This window comes from Sceloporus undulatus, chromosome 1 (assembly GCF_019175285.1).
Source record: "Sceloporus undulatus isolate JIND9_A2432 ecotype Alabama chromosome 1, SceUnd_v1.1, whole genome shotgun sequence".
NCBI lineage: Eukaryota > Metazoa > Chordata > Lepidosauria > Squamata > Phrynosomatidae > Sceloporus > Sceloporus undulatus.
The window spans coordinates 141,780,754-141,808,111 of record NC_056522.1 but is presented as its reverse complement, the minus strand read 5'-3'; the positions used below and the strand labels follow the sequence as shown (position 1 = coordinate 141,808,111).

At 39.5% G+C, this 27,358-nt stretch overlaps 1 protein-coding gene across 5 annotated transcripts in view; it reads left to right on the top strand.

Annotated features, from left to right (window-relative positions):
* Nucleotides 1–26,680, top strand: part of CILK1 (ciliogenesis associated kinase 1) — a 31,257-nt gene extending 4,577 nt beyond the window's left edge. For 3 of the 5 annotated variants that reach the window (XM_042445460.1, XM_042445459.1, XM_042445458.1), the window contains exons 4-17: nucleotides 679–952; nucleotides 2,992–3,046; nucleotides 4,364–4,485; nucleotides 6,150–6,229; nucleotides 8,223–8,355; nucleotides 9,451–9,549; nucleotides 10,216–10,387; nucleotides 12,516–12,683; nucleotides 13,569–13,871; nucleotides 16,728–16,903; nucleotides 18,222–18,364; nucleotides 20,116–20,244; nucleotides 21,524–21,652; nucleotides 22,236–26,680. In XM_042445460.1, coding sequence (XP_042301394.1) covers nucleotides 852–952; nucleotides 2,992–3,046; nucleotides 4,364–4,485; nucleotides 6,150–6,229; nucleotides 8,223–8,355; nucleotides 9,451–9,549; nucleotides 10,216–10,387; nucleotides 12,516–12,683; nucleotides 13,569–13,871; nucleotides 16,728–16,903; nucleotides 18,222–18,364; nucleotides 20,116–20,244; nucleotides 21,524–21,652; nucleotides 22,236–22,390 — 1,965 coding nt within the window. In that variant the 5' untranslated portion in view covers nucleotides 679–851 and the 3' untranslated portion in view covers nucleotides 22,391–26,680. Of the gene's footprint in view, nucleotides 1–678; nucleotides 953–2,991; nucleotides 3,047–4,363; nucleotides 4,486–6,149; nucleotides 6,230–8,222; nucleotides 8,356–9,450; nucleotides 9,550–10,215; nucleotides 10,388–12,515; nucleotides 12,684–13,568; nucleotides 13,872–16,727; nucleotides 16,904–18,221; nucleotides 18,365–20,115; nucleotides 20,245–21,523; nucleotides 21,653–22,235 lie in introns of those variants that run through there. The other 2 variants (XR_006101407.1, XM_042445461.1) reach the window with 2 other exon arrangements.
* The last annotated feature ends 678 nt before the right edge of the window (nucleotides 26,681–27,358 follow it).

Genomic DNA, 27,358 nt, shown 5'->3' with positions numbered 1-27,358 from the left:
TTCATTTTACCTGCAATGTCTTTTGTTAATACTGAAGAGAAAGGAAGTGGTGTTCTTGGACGATGTTAAGATCATATTCAACCTTCCTGTAAATGAGCTGGCCTAATCATGAAGAATATGATTGACATATGGTAAATGAGAGAGAGAGGAACCAGTCTCTTTTTCATCTCTGTTCTGTAACTGAGCTGAGGGCAGCTGGCCTTGTTAATAATCCCAGTATATTAAGTCTCTTAGAATCAGATTAATCTTTAGTCTACTTTATGTTGTGACAACTTCATGCTTCTGTCTCAATCCTTGAAAAAAAGTAAAATCTTTAGCTGCTTTTGATGCTGTGAGAAATTTGTGTCAATGAAAAGTACTGAACTGAACGGCCTAAGTTTTTGTACTAAGTTCTTGTCATTTTAATTGACAGCCTTTTCAGTTCATATGGATTTGTGCCTGTCACCATTACGATATCATTTTATTGTGCTAATCTACATTGCAACAAATAGTTCATGTGGAAAATTGGCTGGTAGCAGACACACACCCTTGTACAAGGGTTAGCCTTAATTTGATCCCCTATCTTGAAGTGGACCCAGAATAACACAGATAAGGATTGGCAGACACACTGCAGACTGACGGCTGTCTTCAGACAGTTAAGCCTAGAAAAATGGTTATAATTTCTCTATATTTTTACAGACCAAAAGCCAGTCCTGAAAAATATGAGCCCTGAGAACACTCGTACAGTCCTCGATATTTTGTGCTTGTGCTGCCATCGGAAAAACTGGCTTCACTCTGAGGAGAAATGCTTCTGCTGCAGTTAAGTGCATCCCAAAAAATGAAATGAATTGGCATTCTGAAGGATACCCATCATGAACAGATATACAACTATCAAACAGCTGGGAGATGGGACATATGGTTCTGTCCTCCTGGGAAGAAGTAATGAATCAGGGGAGCTGATTGCCATTAAGAGGTAAGAGACATCTGTGTGTTGGGGATGGTATGAACACTGCACCGTAAACATTATATGCCTGCAGAGCTCAGAAACATTAGGCTTCTGGACAATAGCTCCCAGAATCCCCTGTCAGCTTGGAATCCAAAGCCTTTGCTTATCTGAGTTCTGGGTTTGTGCACATGTTTTTAACTTTAAAACAGAACATTGCTTGCTCTGACACTGGACTATAGTTTCAAACAACCCAATTGTGAAAGGAAATCTGACTCATTGGTGTGGGACATCTGCACTTAGATGTCGTACGGATTTCATCATGTTTGATAGGCTGCAACAATGGTTGTGTGTTTGTTACAGTCCTGTATAACATAGTGAAGGAATCAAGGTTCCTGGAAATCTCAGCTTTTGATTTATTTATTTTTAAAGCAAGTTTCTAGTTTTTATGGCCTGGAGGATAAGAAATGTGTCAAAAAAAGCAGGCAAAACCTTCTGAAATCTGAGAAAGTGAGTGGGATTTTAGGGTGAGCTGCAATGTTCTGAATAGCCTTTTGGCTAACAAAGAACTATGGGAAATGTTGACTATTGGCAGAATAAATTCTGCAAAATATGATTGCATCTCCGCGTATATATAGGCAAACATGCACAAGCATAAACACAGAATTCTTAAACCTCTAGCTGTAACCAACTGCATATGGTAATATTATCTCTCCAATTGACCATATGGCTTCTGATGAGATTTCAACTAATATTGCAGTAAATGTGCAGTTAGTGTACGGTGTGTGACCTTTTGCAGCATATTTCGAAAACACAGCAATAAATGGATAAATAGAAAAAATACAACAGTGGTGCATTTGTATGCGCAGAATGGTGGTGTCAAATGTCAGAAATGACTTGAAGGCACATCACACACACACGCGCGCGCAAAAAGGAGAGCGCTTATTTTCTTACGTGGCAAGTTTTGATGTTTGGCCCAGAGACCTTGTGCCTAAATGTTGTTTATTTTTTCTACTTTGCTTCAGTTGGTTCATTATTCCATTTCTTACTGACCCAGTTTTCTGCATGTTTTAGTGGGTACAGATTACTAAAACTCCAGAAACATTCCTAGTCCAAAAAGTAACATTTCCAAGCTATGGTTCTTATTTAACACATTCAACAAGACTATGAAATAAGGATTGTTTGATCCTGTATTCTTATTTAAAGCAAGTAAACCCAAACATCTTCAAGACCATTCTCTTAATTTGTACAGTTCTGCTCCTGCACGTTGAACAGCAAGGACCTTTGCATTTCTGACTTTATCATCATCTGTCTTCTCAGCCATCCAAAACAAAAATAAATGTTTGTTTGCTGGTCTTTGACCGTAATAAAGAATGTATATGTATAAAGAATGTATATATATATATATATATATATAATGTTTGTTTGTTTGTTTGTTTAAATTGAGAACTAAAAACTTTTTCAGATTTCTGCACTTGCTTGACATGTAGAATGACTTTCAAAGACTGTTTGGTCACATCCTATGGGTGCTATGATTTCTCCTCCTGCAGCTTTTGAACAGAAGATCTTCAGACTATTATAATGTGCTGTTGAAAATCCCATCAGCATCAGAAGTTGGTTTCCATGTGATAGTGGAAGCTATAATTTCAGAAATACAAGCCCAAAGATCTCTTGAGATACACAAAAGTAATTGTGCAGTTTGGCCCCATACAGACAGGCCAAAATAAAGCTGCTTTGGGTCACTTTGGAGGTATGCTGTTTAAATGATGCATGCATACCAAGATCGTGCCAGAGCCACAATCCAGTCCTAAGAACTGAAGCACAGCTTTGGTGCAGCTTCCGATATCTTTGTACGCATGCATCAGTTAAACAGCATACCTTCAAAGTGACCCGAAGCAGCTTTATTTTGGCCTGTCTGTATGGGGCCAATGTTAAATTTCAGGCATGACACGCACACAATCTGTTTAAACATAGACCTTTGTATATTCATCCAGATTTATGTCACAATGAGACTAGAATCCAAATGGTGTCAAAATGTAGGTTATATCAATTTCTTCTATGTTTTATAGGATGAAGAGAAAATTTTATTCCTGGGAAGAATGCATGAATCTTCGAGAAGTTAAGGTATTTGTTACTTCCATCTTTTACAACTCAGCAGAAAGAATTTACATTATATCAGAACATCTCTTTTTAACTGACTGTGTAGTGTCAAAGCCTACCCTGTCTAAGTGATACTGGAAAATAGTACAGGGTTACTTTGAATTGCTTGAAATGTGTAATGTTGGTGCTGCGTTTGAGCCTTTCATGAATATGTAAAATGCAGCCAGCTGGTAATAGTAGTTTTAACTAGGCAACTCAGCTGAACAGCAGATAGGAAAAGCATGTGGAGGAGCTACCAAAGTAAAGGGGGAAATTATACTGTGGACTAATCATATAACTATTTCTATTTTGATTCTTCCAAGAATAGGATCTGACAGAAATCTGAGGTCTAATCTGCATTGCAGGAATAGTGTAGTTTGACACTGCTTTAATTGACATGGCTCAATCCTATGGAATTCTGGGATTTGTAATTTGTTGTTTCAGAGAAGGCTAAATATCTTACAAAACTTAGAAACCCCAGAATTCCATAGCATTGCACCATGGCCACCATGGCCAAGTGATGACAAACTGATTTATTTCTGCTGTGCAGATTAGGCCTGGGATTCAGTTTATGTGATCATTCTGGAAAGGTTACGTCAGTTCTTAGTTCTGACATGACTTAATCCACTTTTAACCAATTTATGCCTGTACTTGTAGGCATCACATGGCTGTAGAATGCTACTTTGTGGTCATTGTTGGTCATCCAATCTTAACTGATTTATGGATTTGTTAGGCTACGTTTGCACAAGATTCTCATCTTATCTCTGACTGTGGCAACACTACTGCCCAGCCTGGTAGGACTATTGTGAAAAAGAATGAGTTGAATGTTACCCAGCATCTAGCACACTCACAGTCTCCCCTATATGATGGAGCAGATTGGAAGCTCCTATCACCAGTTATTAGGGATAGCTGAATTGGTGGCACGTAATGAATGTTGATGGGTCTAGGATGATGCCAAGAGAAATATCTGAAGGTGTGTTCCCACTCCCAGTCCAAAGTTTGTATATGGCAGGTGGCATAACTGAGTTGAAAGTCCACAGATAGATGCTATCTTGGGCTACACCACACATTATTTCAGGGAATTGGACCTTCTTGCTACTGAAGAACAGTTTGTGCAAACATGATTCTTATCAGCCTGCATCTTACAAAGAACTTGGTGCATGTTTGACTCTGGGAGTCTGTTTTTTAACAGCCAGGTACTTAAATTTAGCAGTATCTCCAGTTACATTCCTGGGACAAGGATGCATTTTCACTTACCTTGAGGCACACATTCAACAGAGTCTTTGTTTTCTCTTGTTTCAGTCCTTGAAGAAACTCAACCATGCCAATGTGGTGAAACTAAAAGAAGTTATCAGAGAAAATGATAATCTGTACTTTGTATTTGAATACATGAAGGAAAACCTTTATCAGTTAATGAGAGAAAGGTATGCTGTTTTTCAATACAGTTGAAATACAGTTCTCTTAAAATTTAAGTTTATAATTAAACAGTATGTTGGAACTCCGTCTGCTACCAAGTATATGCATGCATCATCTAAAATTACAGCATTTGTATTACATGAAAAGCCATACAGTCAGCCCTCCATATTCACAGATTATTTACCCACTGAATCAAACATTCATGGCTTGAAAATATTTAAAAATATATAAACTCCAAAAAGCAAACCTTGACTTTGCCATTTTATATAAGGGAAACCATTTTACTATGCCACTGTATTTAATAGGACTTGAGCATCCATAGATCTTGGTATCCATGGGGGGTTCTGGAACCAAAACCCAGCAGATAACAAGGGCCCATTATGTTTATGATGTTTTATGGCAGAATAGAGCAGAGCCATTCCCTCACCTAAGAGCACCTTGGAGGACTGGAGCTGCTGAGGGATGCTTCTAAATCTGAGGGGGTTATAAAATGAAATGACTTCTGGTGCTTTTGCCTTTCCAATTTCATTGTCCCTCCTTGAGTATACCTGATGTTAGCAGCTCTCTAAGCAGCACCAGCAACTCCAGCAGTGGACCCAGCTATAACCCAAGCAAATGCCCAAGTATGCCAGATGCTGGTAGCAGCCCTGCAGCTAATGACCAGAAGGCAAAACTGGGAAATTTGGAAATGAGAGCAGGAAATGTTTTCTGAATGTCTTGTTGCTATAAGGACATTGTATAATGTATGTCTCTATTCTAGGCTTAGTGATTTTATTGGTAGAATCCTTCATAAGTTGCATTTAAGAGCCTCTTGGAGCTGTAAAGCAAGATACCGGTATTCTTAAAAGAAACCAAAACTTTAAAAAACTAACAACCCTGGATTGTGCATGCAGTTTAAGACATATTATTGCAACTTGTGTGGCTGTCCTCATCTGTTTTGTTGTTGTAGCATATCTATAGTATAGAAATGGAATCAGTTTGAGCATTGAACTATGATTCTGGAGATTAGGATTCAAATCCCTGCTTGGTCATGGGCTCCTGCTGAGTGATCTTTGGCAAGTCACACTCTCTCAGCCTCAGAGGAAGGCAAGGGCAAATTTTCTCTGAACAAATCTTGCCAAGAAAATTCTGCCTTAGGGTCATCATAAGCTGGAAACAACTTGAAGGCCCAAAACAACAGCAAGTACAGGCAGCCCTCAGTATTCACGAATTTGCCATTTGTGTATTCAATGATCTGTGAATGGCAAGCCTGCGTTGTTCCCAATTGCAGTGTGTGCATATGGCCACGCTGTCATTAGGGACAGCCCCCATTGTCTCCAGTGGTGGTGCATGCATGCGGCCGTGCTGCCATTAGGCACGAGTTCCTTTGTCTCTAATGGCAGCACAGCCCTGTGCTTGCACCACTACTAGGGACAACAGAGGCTGTCCCTAATGGTAATGCGGCCACTTGCACAGGCCCTCATTGAAATTCCATTGTCCTAATGCCGACATGGCCGCGCACATGCACTGCCTTCGGGGACAACAAACCTTGAGCATCCAGGGATTTTGGTATCCACAAGGGTGTCCAGAACAGATCCCCTGAAGATACCAAGGGCCAACTGTATGAAAATAACTGAAGATAACAAACCCTATATGTGACTGTAAACTTCTTTCCTTCACTTCTCCCATACAGGAATAAACTGTTTCCAGAATCTACTGTCAGGAATATTATGTATCAGATTCTTCAAGGACTTGCGTTCATACATAAGCATGGTAAGAACTAATTGCAAGTTTAGATTCGTTTCTGTGACTTCATGAATAGCATAACAGATGTGGACAAATGTTTTAAATATTTTACAAATGATTAGCCTTAGATGGATGCACCCTGGCTTTTTTATTTTATTAGCCACTCTGATTTCTGAATGATAGTTTTATTCACCAGCTGAGAATTTGGTCATTAAATAGAATGTCTAGCACAGTACCAAAGTCAAACCCAGTGGAAATCCAACGGTTTTTTGTCTGTTTGTGACTAGCAGCATAATCCCTATTTTCAGGAAAGTAAAAAAGTAATGAGAATTGGGCTAAAATGACAAACCTCTCCCATGTGCTCCAACTCCCATCCAAAAAAGTGTTTATTAAAAATATCTATGATAAACAATTCAGGCTGCAATTCTGCGCACACTTTTTTGGGAGCAAGCTTTATTGAACTCTACAGGATTAACTTCTGGGTAGGTATGCATAGGATTGCACTGCATAAAATGGTATATGTTAAACCAGGTTATTTGAATGAGCAATTTCTATAGTTAAATTGAGCTCCTAGTTCTTTTATGGGTTTATGGCTTGCTCTAGAGTTCAAAGAAAGCTATTAAGATTGTCTTGTTGAGAGATAATATCACAAGATGTGCAGTGCGAGACCTGTTAATGTCTCTGAAGCAAATACAGGCCACAGTAGCTCTGTGTAATTCTAAGTATTTACTAGCCTCTTATACAGAATCCCTGTATATTTTAATGAAATTACTGATGTTTTACTCCTTGAACAGTTTTCACTGTACGATGGAAAATATAACTATTATTATTGTTGTTGTTTTCTGTATGTGTATAAAAAGGGAAAAGAAGAAAGCGAAATAATTTATTACCATCTCTGTTTTTCAGAGAGAAAAGGATATGTTACCTGTAAGATACGTTTCAGAGAGAAATGTTTTCTACCTCAAAATGTAAATCATAATTAGAGGAGAGCATTTTATACTTTAAAAAAAAATTCTGTCCACATCTTCACTAAATCAAGAGGTGTGTAGAATAGCCATGGCAATGAATGAAAGATGTCAAGGGTCACTTGTTATAAAACTCGACTTGAGCCTTACTGTTCTCTGAACAACCTATTCCCACATCCTCTAGAATTCAAAATAGTTTCATACAGAGAAAACAGAAGGGATGATTTGGTGCAAAACCTATTTCTAATTAATGGCCTCTGTGTAAATAGATTGTAGCAAATGTTTTTAAGCAGCATGGGGTGCAAAGCTTTGTGTAGGTTACCAGTATTTGGTTAGAGGTGGTCTGCCATGTATATAATACTTGCTACATTTTTGAAAAAGATACAGTATCTAAGAGAATTGTATTCTTTCTGTATACTAAACTTCTATATATAGGGAGCATTGCCCAGACAGAATCCCAAATCTGGTTTCTCAAGTACTTTAGTTCTAGAAAGACTACGTCACATGCTATTTCTGCACTTTTGCAGTTTAAGGCATTCTCATATGGTACAAATCTTTCCAGTATTAGGCATAGTACTGTATTTAAGTACAGAAGAGTCTGTGATGCTTTAGTAATCACTGCCTTGTGGGATTTATTTTAAACAGAGATTCAATACCAGAATCTGTTCTTTTACCGAGAGTGAACTCTGCAGCCTACTAAGTGGCAGAACAGCTTGCACTGAGTCATCATTGCCAACAGAGCTTCCAGTGTGTGAAACCTAGTTCAAATGCCCCTCTCACAATTAACTACTTTCCAGTATTTTTTCCCTCACCCCTACGGGGTGCCTTTAACAGCACACTGAGCTGAAGTCACTGCCAGGTTAGAGTGTTATTCTCTTATAACCATAAAAAGGCTTCCAACAGCAAACCAAGTTGTTCTTAGCACAGGAAAGATTGGGTTTCTTTTCTTCTGGGTTGCTGTCAAAGTTTCTGCAGACCAGACATAAAAATGTACACGATGAAATGAGAATAGAAGAAAAGAATGACCAAAAGATGGCTTTTGTTTTGAACTCCAGGTTTTTTTCATCGAGACCTGAAACCTGAAAACCTCCTTTGCATGGGACCAGAGCTTGTGAAAATAGCAGACTTTGGCCTTGCACGGGAAATTAGATCCAGGCCTCCCTATACAGACTATGTGTCCACAAGATGGTAAGGATTTAGATTATGCTCAGGAAGACTACCTCACGTCCCACCTTCCCCACGTAGTAGCCTAAATATTTTTTTGCTGAATTTTTTCCTTGATGTGTATGATTAAACTGTATGCATCTATTATGGGATGGTTTTAGAGCCATCAAATAGGATTGACAAAAGCAGACTTTTAAGGTCTTACCTCCTTTCCTCAGTGCTGCACAGAAGTCAGGGGACTCTACAAAATGGGATACATTGCAATATGGGTAGATGGTGGCCCCTTAAATATCAGGGAGAGGACAACCAATGGAAGATCCTTCTGCTTGATTTTCAGGAATTTGTATCATAACCTACTCCACTCAGCAGAGTCCCCCACATCTCTGTGTAGAACTGAGTGGAGGGTACTTCTGTGAACCCTGTGGCACACACCTAAATCTAGATCAACCCCAATAAATTTAGCTGGTCAGGCCATATTTCTTCTCTAAGAAAAGAAGATCCTGCTCCAACTCAATGCAAGAAATGCTACTGCACACACACACCACACACACAAACCAGTTAATCTGCAAGCACTCAATGAGTTGTTATTGAAAAAACATATGTGTTTTGAGGCAGTTCTTTGAGCTAGAATCTTTATTTTTTTATATACAGTGAACAGAGGAGTTAAATATAGTAATTAAATTTAAGGAAGAATGCAGGAGTTAGCAGCTACAGATTTGATAACTCCATAGGAGATAATGAATGAAGGGAAGGCAAAATACACTAGCAAAGGCAAATTAAGACACTCTGTTAAGTGAATGTGGATTATTTATTTTGAGTTCCCAAAATATCATCTTAGTTTTAGTTCACACCGCAACCTCTGTGTGAAAGCAAAGTCACCATGTGAGTGTTTTCCCAGCTGAGAATTCTGCTGGCTTCTTCACCACTAGGAAGAGAAAGCTACGGGACTTTCAAATTGCACCAATGGAGAAGTCTTTCATCATTTGTTGTTTATTTCTCCTTTTCTATTATTTTGCCTATGATTTGGAGGAGGATGAGAAGCAGGAACAAATAAATGCAGATAGATGGGAAAAGATAGCTGTTGGTCGATAACTTCACTATGTCTTCCCTGTTTTCTAGCCTTTCTCTGCTTGCTGGCAGGAACTGTCAAAATTGTCTATATAGGCAAAGCAATTTATCCAGGCCAGCCCAAGAAGTGTTGCTTGAGGCCAATAACAAGTTGGTATCCCTTCCTGTTCTACATATGAAAGCCAGCTAGATTGTCAGATAAGTTTTTCTTCTTTGTTGGCAAAGAGAAAGCATCATTCACTGCATCTGAAGGTAGCAAGGCTATCTTAGTGGGTGCAGACCAGGCCAGGTGGTACTCAGTAACATCTTGCTACTGCCTCCCAGCATCTGCTGGCTGAGGTGACCACCTCATTTTGCCTAATGGTAGAGCTGGCTTTACTTATTTTGTTGTGACATGATAAATTCAAAGTTCTATATGTGTGCTTCATATTTATCAGTGATTCAGCCACTTCCATAGGCTAATTATATTTGCACAGGCACTGGATTAGTTGGAGAAAATCCAAACAGATCTTTCCCTAAGCAGTACTCAACAGTGGAGGGAGCATTTTCAAGGGTCTTTGTTGCTATGTAGGAAGACAGAATGATCTTGGTTGTGTTCACTTTAGTCCAGTTCAAATGCTCCTTTTATTTAATGGATTTATTTGTTTATTTGTTACTTCATTTCTATCCTGCCTTTCTCCCAGAAAGGGACTTAAGGTGGCTCACAAATAAAACCATTTTAAAACTTTACAATACAAATTTAAAAGACAGTTAAAATCATCTTGACTGGCATATTTTACAAATGCACAGTGGTGTTCACTTATATTTGGTTTTCAGGTACAGAGCTCCTGAAGTACTCTTGAGATCCACTAACTATAGTTCCCCCATTGATATCTGGGCTGTTGGTTGCATCATGGCAGAGGTTTACACACTCAGGCCGCTATTCCCAGGCGCCAGTGAAATTGATACAATTTTCAAGATTTGCCAAGTACTGGGAACGCCAAAAAAGGTACTTAAGGAGAACCAGGTCTTAAATGTGTATGATGGAATCATGTATATGTTCTCTGTTTCTTTCCTCCAACACTGGCCCGTACTACTTTACTGATGTTATCGTTCTACTGTTTTTAAGCAGTCTCCAACTTTATATTGTAGTGGTAAAGACAATAGCAACATAGCAACATGCTTTAGAAAGGATGGTCTGGGTGAAAAAGCAAATACAAGACTATCGTGAAGCTTGATTCTGTGCAGAATTACTGCTGAGTTCAGTAGCTGTCACTGTGTGGAGTGAAGGAGATTTTTTGGTTTTTGATTAGAAAACTACTCTGCATATGAATGTGCTTTGAGGCATAGTTATTATGTACTTGTTGGCTTGTTCCAGACTCCAATGTGCCAGTAATAGAAAACAGGAACTAAAGCAGATCCAGATGACATAAACAAATCAAGTCACATAAATACAATGCACATTTACAGACACTACACTCCAGCTATACCATGTGTTATTGTATACATTTGCCCATCATGCTACTGGATTGTTATTTATGTTTTCATCCCTGAAAGAGCTAGCTAGCTAGCTGTACATAGGAAATCATAGGCTTACGTGCATATATATGTGATAGGTTTGTATTATCAAGGCGTATCTACAGTTAAGTGAGCAATCTGTGGTTCATGAATCTGGACACTCACTCCTGTCTTCCCCAGCTGTCATGGTTGGAGATAATGGAAGTTCCAGTCTTAACAGCATTTGGAGAGCTGTAGATTTCCCTCCCCAAGCAATAATGTAGCTACAAGTTTTTCCCCATGATAGAGATACAGTGGGACCTCAGTATCTGCAGGTGATCCATTCCAGACTCCCCCCACCTGCGGATACCAAAATCCACAGGACCTCAAGTTCCATTTTCCCTGGTGGCAGCCCATGCACACAACCACACTGCCATTAGAACACTAGGAACTCAGGTGAAGTTCTGTTGTCCCTAATGGCAGCACAACCGCATGTATGCACTGCCACTAGAGACAATGGCGGATGTCCCTATGGCTGTGTGGCCATGTACATGCGTTGCCATTGGGGACAATGGGGATTTGCCATCCATGGATGCTCAAATCTATGGATGACAAGTTCGTGGATACCAAGGCCCCACTGTATAAATAAATTGCAGCAGAGGATGTGCTTATCTGGGCTTGGGTAAAGCATCAGATTCTGCTCCCATGTCTAAGTGTTAGTACATCTTCAATTGACTGTTCAGTCATGATTTAGTGACGTGAGCCACCTGTCAATGAGAATGAATTGCTTCATAGCATGTGGCTTTCTTGTTACAGTTTCAGCTTTCAACAACTTTCAGCTGAAACATCATCATCATGTGCCACCTTAGGGCAGTTGACTATAGGGGCAGCTCAAGCTGTCCCACTACATGAAGTGGGAGGTGCAGTAGACACACACACACACCCCATGCAGGGTCTACTTTCCTCCCCTCAACTGCTGGTGTGAATGGTAATTGGCTTCTGTGCCCCATAGGAAGAGGTGGCAGCAACTGGCAGTGGAGGCAGTCCCCACATCCTCCCTCCTATGAAAGGAGGACATGGGGAGGACGAGAAGCATGGAAGCAGCTGTAACGTCAGACAAACTGCCAAAAGAGAAAGACAGCTGGCTATTACTTGAATGTCATGGGAAGTGTGACTAGGAAAAGACTGTACTCTGTTGCAGGCAATTTCCCTAGTTCCCACTCCCTGGGAAGTTCTTTGCAGGCATTCAAACTAAAATACCAGGGTTCCCGGCTATCTTGTCTTTTTGTGTAAAAACTGTTTCAGTAAATACTACGTAAAGACTGTTAATTTCTTTATGGAACTTGGCTTGACTGACTGATGTTAGATATTGTTCTCATGGTGTTAACTTTTCTTGGGATTAGAAATAACTACATGACAAGCCCATTGACTTGCTTGAGTCACTCCAATCTCTGATTTATTTTGTGAACATATAAACAGATCTATCTGGATAATGAATTACCTAACCAGACTGTACTGCATTTTTGAAAATGTGACATATTAAGGTATGTGACAGTGTTGCAGAAAGAACATCTTTTACAGGGTTTCAGTAGCTACACATACATCCCTTTAAACTCGAGTATACCTTGATCTTTTTCCAGAACGACTGGCCTGAAGGCTACCAGCTTGCAGGCACTATGAATTTCCGCTGGCCTCAGTGTGTACCAAACAACCTGAAGACCCTCATCCCTAATGCAAGCAGTGAAGCAATACAGCTCATGAGAGACATGCTGCAGTGGGACCCCAAAAAGCGACCAACAGCAAGCCATGTATGTATCTGCTTCAGAGTCCCATCTTTATAAGTCATTCCCTTGCTGATTGCACACTTGCTCACCTGGAACCTCCAACTGCAAAGGGTAACAAGGAGCCAGACATTTCTGGTTTAGCCACTGCTTGTCTTTCTTTCACTATCAGTCCCCAATTCAGTGGGATATTTGTTGATATCCATGATCCATCCATGATCTTTAGAAAAGGAACACATGAAGATGACATTTGTGTTTATGCTAGTTTTGCCTTTATGCTTAAAAAGAGGTAGGGAGAAAATGTTTTTGTGTAGCCTTATCAGTTTTTTAATGAAAATACTAAGTAATGACAGTGATATCCACATTTTGAGATGAAAGTTGTTTTGTCATTATTGAAACAGCTGTTCTTGGTGCAAGTTGTTTATATGACTAGAAGAGTTGATATGACAGCAGAAGAGCTGGTATAGAGCAGCCATTGTAACAATACTGAAAGTGTAAGGAAGGCTGGACACATCACTGGCAAGAACCCTATAATTCTTCATCCATGTTCTTAGTGTGCATGATTTGTAGCTCACTAATTTTACTGTTTAGCATAATTTTGGATATTATTAGTCATAGGTGGAAGGAAAGAAGGAATTATGCAAAAGATGGAAATACTCCACCCTACCCCACCTTCTGATATTTTAGGAGGTAGTTTAGTTTAAGCACATGTTCTAAGCAGATTTTGCAGCTTCACGATACTTCTTAGAATAGAGATATTTTTCATGCTACCATACCCTGAGCTTTCCCTGGAATTGTGGCATGCTTATACAATTCTTAGTATTGAAAGGGGAAATTATTTTTAGATTTATTTGTTCAATTGCTAGCTTGATTTTTGTGGTTTAAATAATCAATATTTCAATTCGCTTGTAGGCACTTCGATATCCTTATTTTCAGGTTGGCCAAGCACTAGGCACTTCTCGCTGTATTCAGGAGGTGGGAAAACAACAGAGAGATGTTCCTGATAAAGCACATGTCCACATCAAACCCATTCCTCCTGCACAACCCCCACCTAAAGCACAAGTTCGCCTTTCATTCAGACCATTCCAGCAAAACCAGCCCCCCCACTCTGTGATATATCCATACAAAACAGACTCCTCAGTGAGTGAAAATTTAAAGGAAGACAAGCCTAGCGAAGTTGCTTTGCCAAATATTCACAATAAAATTCCTCAACAGGTAAGACATTGTTTTTGAGATGCTGCTTCTTTTAAAAATATGAGTATTTTCTCTTGTTCTATTATTTCCAGTAGTAATAGCCACCTGTATTATATGAACAGCATCCCCCCAACTTCTCCTGCATGGAAGAGTTTACCTATTCCAATTGTACTTGTCAGAAGCTGCATCATGATATTATTTATTCTGTTAGAGGGGAAGAAAGAGAACTGAAAACCATTTCCCCCCTCCAGATGCTGAAAACTATATGCAGTGTTTATTAATATAACGTAAATTTCAGCCTATTGTATGTTTTGAAGGCTTTCTCAGTGGATGTTAGAGTACTCATGAATAAGTTTAGAAATTTTAGTCAAGTCCTGTCCCCCCAAACCTGACTTATCCATGGGTCAGTGTAAGTACTGTACTTTAACCTTTATTTAAAAAAGGAATTACTGCTTGCCTGGTGAAAGGCAAGAGTGTATTATGTCCTGGAAACACTCACAACCCTCTCTATTCTCTCATACATCCAATCTGTAGTGTGAGCAGAAACAGTTATGCATATGAACAAGCCTGAGCTCTGCAATCCTCAGGAGAGGCCCTTCTCTCAGTCCCACCATCATCACAAGCACGGTTAGTTGGGTCGCGAGAGAGGGCCTTTTCTGTGGCTGCCCCTAGACTGTGGAGTTCCCTGTCCAGGGAGACCAGAATGGCCTCTTCCTTGTTGTCCTTTTGCTGGCAGGCTAAGACCTACTTGATCAGACAGGCATTTAAAACAGAAAGTTTTTAAAGCATGTGCTGGGATGTTATATTGTTTTAAAGTATTTTTAACATTTTAATCTTTTAACTACAGTATATTTTATTCTTTTAACATGTACCGTAATTTGTTTTAATATTGTAATAATTTAATTCTATTTTAATATACCATTTTTGTATGCTTTCAATTGTACTGATTTTTAGTGTTGTGAGCTGCCCTGAATCCCAGTTTTGGGGACAAGGTGGGATATTGGCTTCCTTTTTTAGATCCTTTGTGATACGCCATGGGTCATATCAAAATCCATAATTTTGGCCCCAAAACCTGCCTTCAACTTATACATGAAGTCAACTTATAGTTAAGTTCCCTCAGTTCCCTCCCCCCTTCCCTCCCTGCCTCCCTCCCTTCCCTCCCTCTTATTTACCTTTCGGGCCGAGTGCCGGTGCTGGAGGCTTGGCCTCCTAGCTGCCGCAGGAATAGCCGGGTGGCAGTGGCTCGGCCTCCTCGCTGCTGCCGTGGAAGGGCCCGATGGCGGTGTTGGAGACCTCTTGGCCCCCAACACCACCACCATTGGGCCTTTCTCGCGGCGGCAGCAGTGAGGAGGCAGAGCTGCTGCGCCAGAGGTCTTCAAGGCCTCCAGCGCTGGCAACCGGTCTCCTTGACACCTTCACCACTGCAGAAGGGCCGGATACCGGTGTTGGAGGCCAAGAGGTCCCCAGCACCGACACCCGGCCCTTCCACAGCGGTGGCAAGGAAGCTGAGTGGCAGAGGACACCAAGTCTCCCACACTGGCACTCGGCCTGAAAGGTAAGTAAGAGGGAGGGAAGGGAGGGAGGGAGGAAGCAAGGGAGGAGAGGAGGGGAGTGCCAGGGACTTTTGTCCCCAATGGCGGCACACGTGCGCCGCCATTGAAAACAACTTCCGGCTTTGCCATCCGCGGATGCTCAAATCCGCGGATGGCAAATCTATGTATAAGAAGGGCCGACTGTATTTTCTTTATTCTGTAATAAACTTGGGAACTCTGACTCAGTTTTAATAGGAAAATACGTAAAGATGATGATGATGATGATGATGATGATGATGATGATGATGATGATACTATTATTTCTGTATATACTTGACTATACGTTTGTACAGTCCCTTATACGAAAATATAGATAGTACTAGTCTGTGTGTGTGTGTGCATGTCTTCAAGTCTCCTGTTAACCTATGACAACTTTGTGAATTTCATAGGATTTTCTAAGGCAAGGAATATTCAGTGGTGGATTTGCCAGTTTCTCTGAAATATGGCCTACTACACCTAGCATTCATTGGTGGTCTCTCCTTCTCTACTATTGATGATGGTGATGATGATGTTCATATTCATCATCACAATAACAACCACTAGGTTGAATCATTTTTTGTTAGTCTACATGATGGTTAGTTTTTGTTCTCATCATTCTCTCTTCAGCTATTTGGATCTTCCATTTTTGGCCTTTGTGGTGTTTACTTGGATATTTATTTCAGTATTAGCAACAAATTGGGGTGAAATCCAGTGCATTTTTTCATTGACAAAACTGCTTCTATCAGCAGAACAAGGACAGGAGATACCCCCCCCCTACATACCTTTGAAATCTGCTTTATAGGATTGAGGGACCCTTCAGAGCTTAAAGGGGGAAAGAAGTTTACAGGAGGAAAAAGAATCCTCTGCTCCATATCATTGCCATTTTCAGTTATAAATTGCTGTTAATAATATCATCATTTGCAAATGAATTTCTGGGTTGCCTGAATTGCCTGTTTGCAAAATATAGATGAGATTGTTCTGATGCAGAAACCATATGTGGCCAGAATAAATTATGCAAGTGTTCATAAATCCAATATTAATCCTAGCTAGAGTTAAACTCATTGAAATTAATTGAATTTGTCTATTAGAATGAACCTAAATCCTGATGTTGATGATTTTGTAAGAACTAAAAGAATGTACATTTCAGAAATGCCCGATGATCAGATATTAGAGAGCAATAGAGTGATACATGCAGTACCAAAAGCCTATTCACTGGAATTTTTTCCAAACTTGGTTGTTTGCACCACAGTTCTAAACTTCATATTGTTTTCCTTCTGTTTCATATTTCTCCTTTCTGTGATGACAGAAAACAGACGTTGGGACAGAAAAAACAAATGGTGAACTCAAACCAAAGAACCGTCGCAGATGGGGACATATTACTGGAACACTGAAAGGCTCTGAGGACTGGGAGAATCTAGAAGGGTGTGAGATTACCAGAAATGATTTTAAAAATAAAGGACAAAATGATGATGCACTCTGTAGGCAAGTTTATTGTTTCTCCCACTGTTATGTGTGTGTATGAGAGGGGGGAGAAAAGTGCCTTTTAATTCTTCTCATCATACCATTTCTTTACATGTATTCTCATATGTTGACTTATTTACTTAAAGGTCACTATCTGCACATTTATGAGGAAATAAATAACTGTTGAATGCAGTGTAAAGTTTTCTGGTTAGACACGCTTGGGATTCTTTTGCACACCTCATAGATTGAGTGGGGTTTTGAAACTTGGGTGTTATTGTACATGAAACCAATGTCAGTTTTACTGAAACCGAACTTTGACTGTAAAACATACAGCAGTCACAATGGGCAACCAGTTTAAAGCCATCTCTGTCTTCTTTTCCATCATGTATGACAAGAATGACACAAAAGAGCTACGAAAGCACTTTTTTTGGTATCATGGGTTAATATGCCTTTAGTGACAAAATGTGTTATTGAACATTTCCACGCCAGTGCTTACCATGGAGTAAGCGCCGGTAAAATGCCAGAAAAACATCAGGGAAGCACATGTCTGTGAAAGCCTGATTCATTTCTTAAACATCAGGGAATCGTCCCCCACCTCCAATGTCCCTGAATCATTCACAGAGCAGCAATCCTTATGAACAGAAACTTTGCGTTAATGGGAAATGGCTGCTCCCCAAATGATTCAGGGACGATTCTCTCACGGTTAGGACGTGCATCAGGCTTTCACACACACATGCTTCCCTGATGTTTTTCTGGTGTTTTACCAGTGCTTACCCCATGGTAAGCATTGGTGTGGAAATTTTCATCGTCCAGTAGAGATTCCTCTAAAAACAACTGCATTAACACTGCATGGAGAACTGCAGCCATGCCACCTTCTCCGATGTGCAGTTATTTTAGAGTACACCCCAGTTAGCTGAGTGGAATTTACTCTCAGTTAACTACAGCCCAATCTTGTGCCTGTTTATGTAGATGTAAATCCTACTTCCTTCACTGAAACCTCTGTCCAAGTATGTGTTTGTTGGACTTTCTTTTCCCTTCTTCTTGACTCTGTGCTGCTGCTGTGATATGGCAGAAGCCCTCTTGTGTGTCCTCTTTCTGATTTGAGATGACTGACAACTTCAGCTTATCCGATAAATTTTTGTATTTGAATGTTGGAGCACATTATGTGTATCTGACTTTGCACTGAGGCTGTCAGAATTTGACTGTTGCTTCCTTGAGAAGATGTATTGCATATTTTGCTTCTTCCTCTGGAAGCAAACATGCAAGTATTTGTGGCTGATGCTATGAAGAAGAGGTGTGTCATCCAGTATAAGCCATGCCTGCTTGTTTCCTGTTACAGGTTTGAAAGTATTTTGGATCTGAAACCTTCTGTTTGTCTTGGGACTGGGAACAGTGCACCTTCCTACCTTCGGCAGGACACGCCAACATTACAAGTTTCTGCAGCCAAGCAACATTATTTGAAGCATTCTAGGTATTTACCTGGTTAGTAAAAAAGAAACCCCAAATCTTTACTATGACCATTTATAAAGGTGGTGATTATATTTTGATATGGGTGGGTAATCAATATAGCAGCCTCCTTGGTCTGTCTAGTTTTTTTGTGTAAGACTCTTGTTGTAACACTAGAAGGGCTCCATGGGACTACATTTTAAAAATGTCATAAACTTGCTATAAAGTGCATTTTTCTGAATCTCCATGTTTAACAACAATAACAAAATTAGGAGCATTTTTTTTAGTACTGACACATTATTGGTACTGTATTAATCAAAGTGTCCTTAGTTACTGATTGGTCCTAAAACCCCTAAAGGTGTTTTCATTTTGCTGCATTTATAATCTCAACATTCCTGCAAGAAGCACACTATGGGGAAGGCTGCACTGCAAAGTAAGCAATCGCAGCTGGCCATGTAATGAGCTTCATAGCCCAATAAGGATCTGATGCTGAGTTTTCCATATCCAGGACCTTCACTTATCACAACTGTCTCTTTTCTCTATCTAGTCTCCCACTAGAAATTGCCCCTGTTATATTCTACAAAGAAAGCAAGTATGCTGTAATAGCCTTTACACTTAAGCAGTTTAATATTAGTTGTGTGAGATAGCTATGCATTTAAAAATTTCAAGTTGATCACTGTGCAGCTCGCTACCTTGTCAACAAGGTATGTTTCAGCCAAGTGAAACAGGACACTGCTAAACTCTTTTCATCCAATGGGTAACTGAAAAATAGGGAGGCTTTTCCTATCTATCAGAGACTGTAGATAATTGCTATCTATGGATGGCAGAACTGGATGGTGGTAATCTCCAGTCACTTAAAGTAGCTTGTTCACAGTGATACAAATGGATCCTGTACTTCTTCTGTCCCTGGGCTAGGCCTGGTGAAGGTGTGCCTGCCCCTTCTCTCCCTCCGAGTCCTGCATCACAGCCAATTCCTTCACTATTTTATGAGACAATCTAAAAGAAGTTGTAGCATAAGCTTTTGTAGACTAGGTCTGCTTCTTCAGATGCTTTCATAGACCTACCACATTATCACACTATCCTCTTATTATGTTGCTGTTCTACTTTTACTGCTCTGGTTGCCTGCTGTTGCATTCTGAGGCTTGTAGTTCAGTGGGGCCTAAGAGTTCTCTGGCTGAGAATTCTAAATTCCCCTCCTTAAAATGCAAATCCCAGGATGCAACAGGAGGCAGCCAGAGCAGTTAGAGTGGAATGGCAGCACTATAAGAGTAGTGCCGTAATCTAGCTGTTCTACAAAAGCTTATGTTACAACCTTTTTTGCACAGTAAATCTCAAAGGTGGTACAATTCCCTTTGCATACTGATGTTCCACCCTAACACGGCTATGTCTCTGAACTTTTTGCTATTCTAGTATGTCCATTTCTTTTTCTCCTTTATAAAGAGAGGCTAAGTGTCCTGAATGTCATGATGCCCTCTGGGTCAGGTGGGCATTATAAAACTCTTCAGATGCAACAGTACTACAATTCTTATCAGCCTTAATAGTCAGTGTTGAGGGATGCTAGGAGTTACAGTTCAACATCTGGAGAGCCACATACTGCCTACTCCTGTGCTTGGGATAATATTCTAGATACCTATTGTTCCATTCAGACTGGTGCTGTTCATCCCTAAGATCTGCAACTAGTTAAGTCAGTAGAAGGGAACTACTACAGCACAAAAAGTAGGAATGGCAAAGCAAAATATAAAATGTTATTGTTCAGTATGTTAATAACAAATTGTTTCCTACTCTAGGAATAAACACAAGAAATAATTTACTTTCAAGTTCAAGCAAAGATTCTGTCCCGTCGAATCCATGGCCCAATTCTAGTTTGCCTATAAAGACATCAGCAGTGGCAGGAGGAATTGCCAGGTTGAACTCCAGTAAGCAGTGTTTGTAATATTCTGAAAAGATGCCTTCTACTTACTAAAGTAAATAGGGCATTGAGAAAGGTATTTCTACAAGACCATCAGATACAGTGGTACACTGAGTCCGACTGGACCTTCCCAGATTGGGTTTATCTCCCTGTGGTTGGCAAAATAAAGCTTTGGTAAAGATAATGACCTCTTACTCAGGTACCTCGCTATTCTGCGCTGTTTGGAAATGAAAGGTTTTTCTTCCATGGGGGTGGCCAGATTCTTCAGCCACACCAGACCATATTTCTGGTGACTAGGTCTCATAATTTGCAGGTCTTCTCATTAATTGCAGAGAGGTATACCACACTTTCTATTGACTTTTTTTGTTGTTTTTCATATTTTCAGATGCATGCTGCATTATCAGTGGCTCTTGGAAAACTACTAAATCAGACAGACACCTTTCAAAGACAGAAATACAGAGCAGTCCACCTTCTGGCTCTGTTCTCAGAGACCCACAGTTAAACACATATCTCCTTGGGAGCTAAAGTCTCACCTATCTGCCCCTCTGCTTAGGGGGAAAGTACAGTTTAGGGGCTTGCAAACATTGCTTCACTTTTAACTTTCAAAGACAGACATACAGATCAGTCCAGCTTCTTGCTCTGTTCTCAAAAAACCACAATCAACCAACATGTTCTTTTGAAAGAGCCCTCTAGCCATGCTCCTAAATACATTTACAGCTTAACCTATACATACTTCACTTCTAAATTAATCCCACTGAGTTCAGTAACACTTGTACACTAATAATCTAATAATTCCAAATATTGCAGTCAGGTAAAAATAAGCTCTGAAGATGGTGCCTTAATGATACCACATACATAGAAAGATCAGATTTTTTTTTCAAAGGCAGTGGTCATGTAGCTCAGCTCAAACACTCAGTAGCTGAAGTGACGGAGTTATTTGAAACAACTGTATCATCTGACATTGCATGTGGCCATTTGCCTTAGGTGAAAAGTTTACATATTCTTGAGGAAGACACTATCTCTTCCAGCTTTTCATTTGTTGGGGAAGGATTTTGATTTGTGGAGCACTTTCCAATGAGATTTGCTATATTGCTGATAGAATAAGTATGTGAGTTAGATAGACATCAAAGCTGTGCTAAATTAAAATATCTCATTCTAATACAATAACTAGATCAAGCATTTTAACTGATGTTTCCTTTCAGGAAACTATTGTTAAGAGTATGTGAAACCTAGACTATCCCGCCTTGACCTCAACTGAGTCCTCCTTTTCTTGCAATTTCTTTCAGGTCACACAGGATCAAATGGGCTAACGGGTGCTTACATCCCTTCATTTCTGAAAAAGGAAGTTGGCTCTGCTGGCCAGAGAGTTCAGTTAGCACCAATTATCAATCCGTCTCCTCTTGATCCAACAGCTGGTAGGCTCTGTTTCATTCTTGTAGCACAGCAGTTGTACCGCTGCATCAGAATCTAGGGGCAGTCCACAAATGGCCAGGGTTCATCCTGTCTTGTCTGTATGACAAAAGTAGCCAGTGTAGAACTAACTTGGGAAATGGCATCCCCCTTGTCAATATAGCAGTGACTCAAGGAAGAATGTCTTTCTTCCAGAAACTCTTGCCATGCTGTTTGCCAGTTATGAACAGTACGGGGCCCTTAGTGACTAATGCTGCCAGCTTGGTTTGCTTGCAGTAGTTGGAAATGGCTGCTGCTGCTGCAGAAGAACTGCTGTTCTGTTCACTGGAATGAAGAATTGTTCTGTAAGAGTATGCCCCGTATTTCCTCTCCTACTGTTTTGGAAGATCTCATGGCACATTTTTAAGGGTCAGAGAGGGATGACTGTGCTAAAACCCCTGGTATACAAACAGAACTTCATAGAATTTACAGTCCAGTACATTAATTCATAATCTTTTTGGATTGTTTAGTCAAAAACACCCCTTCCACAACTGAATGTAACCCCGATTCCATTCTCTTGTTTTACAAGTCTCCTTTATTTACTTGTAGCATATACTTCTCTGAAGTCTGTAAGACCTCATATTGGGAAGACGACATTTAATATACCTATGAAAAGCACTTCAGGATTGCTGGCACATCCACCTCCACTTCAAGCAGTCCATGGACGAACTGACTGGTCTTCAAAATATGGCGTTCACCGTTGAATTTTCCGTAAACAGGGACCAATGTTAAGACAGTCTTATGAGCTGGAAGTTCTACCAATCCTTATTTTTTATGACCAAGACATTACAAGGGTTATTTAACACAACTTATTTCTGGTTGTATGTATTTGTATGCAATCTTGTAACTTTTTTTGTATTGCTTTTATGATATGATTGGGACAATTTATTTTCAGGGGACCAATACACATTTGTATATCAGCTTAGAATCGTGGGTTTTTTTGTATGAGGAACTTTGAAATTTAACTTTTTAAAAAGAAAACTATTTTTTTCTTTTTTTTGGGTCAATTTTTGTAAAGGTGAATAAATGTAGCAAGTTTAGGCAGTGTTTAATATAATTAAGGTGAAGTCCGAAAGAAAGGTAGTTTCCAAATTTCTAGTAATGTTAAGCAATATGTTGGGCAAATAATCAGCTAGGCTTAGTGACCATGGAGCGCCATAAATGAATTGGTACAGTAATATCCCTCATCTTATTTCTGTTGCAGCAAAACACAAAAAGGAATTATAACAGAGCATTCTTAGGACCAATTCATAAGATCAACTGAGTGGAATAGTAATAATTTCTGGGATTGTGACCCACTTCATGCGGAAGGTGGCAGAATGTAGGCTTGAAACACACTTACACCCAGACCCTTGTATGTAGTTTAGCAGAAAACATTGGGTCCAACCTAATTATTTTTCTGTCCCTGTCCTTTGATGAAATTGGAAACATAGATGCCAACAACCCACCTTGACATAGTCCAAGATAAACTTTACAACTTGACTGTGCTGATCGCGTGAACTGTTAAAGCGAGTGATGTGTGACAGGCCTCTCTTCCCAGTGACAAGCTATAAAAAGCTATAAAGAGAGGCATCCCGCTTCATTTGCAAGCAATACATTCTGAAAAGTAGCTATTGATGAATATTGGAGAATATTTAAAGCAATATTAAGCATGACAAAGCTGGTTCATAGAAAAATACGAATGAGGTATTAAGAAATGCCAGCTGCAGAGCTAAAAGATGTTTTAAACATTCAGCTGCCTACTTTTTAGGTTTATAACTTGATTTTTCCTTCTTAAAAGGCAACATGATGGCTTCTCTGTGAGCCTTACCCAAAATTAGTTCTTTGTATAATTAGAGGTTCACCTTCAAGAGTTGTTTGACAAGATGTATTTTGGTATTACAATTTCAAGAGGCACTTCTAGCCATTTTAGAAGTCAAGGTCAAATTGTAGTAGATGTTAGAAAGGCCAAAATGCATGCAATAGTACTATACAGTGGGAAAGGCTATAAAAATGGACATTCAGACCTATGCATTTTTTTACAGGAAAACAGCCAATTGTTTCAATAGTATGGAGACTGCTCTTAGGATTTTATTCCAATGCCATAACGTATCTTTCTTGAGAAAATAGTTTCGGAGAATTAATCTCTATGCATTTCTACTCACTGAGAAAGTTCAAGGTGGTCCCTTTTGAAGGAGAATAATCCAAAAAGCTGCCTGTGTAAGCCTTGAGTTACTCTTTCCACAGCCTTGTTTCCTAGTCATTCCACTCTGTAGTGTAGGAATCGTGCTTCGTCTTGAGCGACAGCCTTGTTGCTTCCTTTCCCTTCTCCACAAGGTAGAAGCTGAAGAAGGCCTGCTCAAACATGTTAGAACTTCTTACATTTCAGATGGGTTCAGATGAATACCAGATAAAGATTCTACCTCTTATGCTGGACTTCAGCTAAAACAGGAGGAAAAACCTATCCTTTCTGAAACCCTGTTTTAAGTCCCCTTCTTCAGTGTTGTGTCAAACAGTTTACTAAGTATGTGTAAAGCCACTGTAGATGAGAAGACAGAGACTCGGTCCAGCTCATTCTCTCACATGCAAGCATGATCTGGGCAAGATTTTAACTATTCATCTTCTGCAAAACTTAGGAAAATACAAGTGGATCCTTGTTATATGCTGGGATTTGGTTCCAAGATCCCCTGTGTATAACAAAATGTGTGTATGCTCAAGTCCCATTAAATATAATGACATAGCAAAATGGTGTCCCTAATAAAAAAATGGAACATCAAGGTAAATTTATACTTTTTTGGAACATTTTCAAACCGTGTATGCTTAAATCCGTGTATAAAAAATCCGTGTATAAGAAGGGCCGACGTAGGATCCTTTTCAGTAGGTGAGAAATCATAATCTTCATCCTTTCCCAGAAGTTTGCTGATACCGGAACACTCCTTTCCCCAGAAAACACCATTTGGGTGACACCATACCCACTATTTGATTTTATCTGTTTTGTTAGTTATCTAGGAAAAGTGGATGATCTAACCATTTCTGTGTCTGCAGGAATAGCAGTTCCCTCCTTTCCTGTACCTTGGCTGCATTTGGCCCATATTTCCAGTGCAGAGCCTAGGAGTTACTTCTAGGAAGCATGCATATGGTGACTTCTTGCTGAAGCCATCCATAACTGAGTGGTGCTAGGATGATACTTGGCAATCCAGAGCAACATCCTACAGCTGTTTAGGTATAGATGGCTTCAGCATGTCACTATATTCTGTTTTTTAAAAGTAGCTTTCCAAGCTCTGTTGGCTGTTAGATTGTACAAAATGTAATAAATGTGTGATAAAGCAAAACAAATAGAGCTGTGAAATAATAACCAATGTACAGTGGACTTGAGTCGGAGCATTGTTCTTTCCTGTCTTCGCTGACACTGTTTTTACCCTTAAATTTGTTCTAAGGAGATAAATTTGAACCCTTTTCAATTGTGCACATTTTCAGAAAGCATTCCTCAATAATTTATTTTCAATTGTGTATATGATATGTTAAGTCAATTATTAATATGATCTTTTAAATCTTTTTTCATATCATCTATGCATCATTCAGGAGTTAGGCTAAACAAAAACAGCATGAATTAGCTTTTACATTATCAACAGGAAATAGGTGGCTGTTTTTCTCCTCTTTTGTGGGAAACTGAAATTGCTCTCTGGAAGAGTATTTCTTTAGAACGGTATTTTTAAAATCTTTGGGGTCTTTAGTTATATTTCCACTATAGTCCTGCCATTCCTCAGCATTTGCTATACTATTTAAGGGCTGATGGGAGGTGCAGTCCATTTATATCTGGAGAGCCACAAGTTTCCTATTCCTGATTTAGAAGGTGAAATAAAAGATCATCACTCTTGCCAATTTCTAAACATAGTTTAACTGCTCTTCAATTTTGGTAATAGTATTTGTTTGGTATGAAAGCAGTGTTAAGAACGGTTAGTCAGGAACAAGCCCTTTTGAACTCAGTAGAGTTTCCTTTTGATGTAGCACAGAAATACTGTCTTTTAGAAAAAGTGAGATAGCCGATTAGGTTTTTAAAATGTGCCTAGATTGGTTTAGAGTACCACAAATGTCCCTGAATGTTTAGTCACATGGAACACTTCTGTATGAATGTCATAGACTTCTGGGTTTTAATGAATTCTTGTGTTTTATATTTGAGCAGGAAAAAAATCTGAATGCCGTGGAAGACATGTTTACATTAAAATGTCCTTACTTTCACTGGTTAACGTCTCCAAGCCAACAAAAAATATTGCTTCACTTTGGTGGTAGTTCTGCACGACATCTCTTGTGAAAGTGATAAAGGATCTTTTACTGAGATCTGATCAGAAGCAACATATCTGCAAAATTTGCCACAATCTAAATATTTCCTTGCAAAATGATCATGCTGGCACTTGGTGTGTTTTCCAATAATATCACAAGCCTTGCATGCTTCAGAGTAGCTAGTGGTTCAAAACAGCTTGAGGGACAGTTACCTCTGTTTTAAACTGAGATATACCCATCTCTCCTTTCTGTGTACAGGTTTCCTTTAAACCTGCCTGGAAGTGGGAACTCACTCTACCTTGTAAATGTGGTTTTCTGAAGTCCTCCAAAAGACTTCACTCATAAGTTACAAAGGAATAACTCTGAATCTAACACTTAAAATACATAGGATCCACCTCCGAAAAGATTCTGATTCTGAGCATTGATACAGTGATACAGTATTAAGCAATTGCTGAAGTTTACACATTTTTCTGTCAGTGTTGAATAACTTCACTACACAACCAAATAGCTGTTTGTGGATCCTTGAATCCAAAATATGTTTCATAGAAGCAAACAAAGCACCGTAGTCCATAGCTGAGTAAAATGTGTCTGGAAAATAAGTATACTGTTAAATTTGAGTCAACGGGTATAAGTGGGAAGGGAAAACCCAGCATGTTTTCTACTTTGTATCATTTGTGAGTTTTAAAAACAAAACACTTTTTCCCCTTTATGTTGTAATACTCCTTTCCCAAATAAAGTGATTTTAAAAAATCTGTTTTGTTAGTCATTCTTCCTGTGTTCCCTTAAATACGTCCATGGCCTTCCCATTCTAATCTTTCCCTTGCTGTACAGAAGGCAAGTCATACTGTACGTTTTATGGATCTGTTTAGTATTGCTAATAAAAGGAAAAAAAAATCAAATGAAGCACTTTTAATCATATGTCATTCCAATAAATGGACCTTTTCATCCGAATAGGGTCCAGAATTTGCTCTAGTACTGCCACCTTTGGCAATTCATTGTATCTGCTTGACAGCCAAGGTGGAAAAGGGAAGACTTCCCCCAGCTTCCTCCAGCTGTTCTGATCTGGACAAAAAAGGGATGAGGGTGGGAAATTTAAGATAAGATCATGCTACGTCGCTCTTAAGAACATGTATTTAATTTCCCGGTAATAATGTATTCATAACCTCTAGCATATCTCAGACAAAAGCATGCTGTGACATAGATAAGTGTTGGTAGTTCTGCATGACATCTCTTGGCTGAGCAGGGAATTGAATGCTGGTCTCCAGAGTCCAACACTCAAGCCATTACCCACCTCTGGCTCTCCCTACAGCTCCCATAATCCCTGCCAATAGTAAACAGGACTTTTGAGAATTGTAGTCAAATACGTGCTGAGGCCAGAAAATGCCTTCCTCAAAAAACAACATAAAGGAATT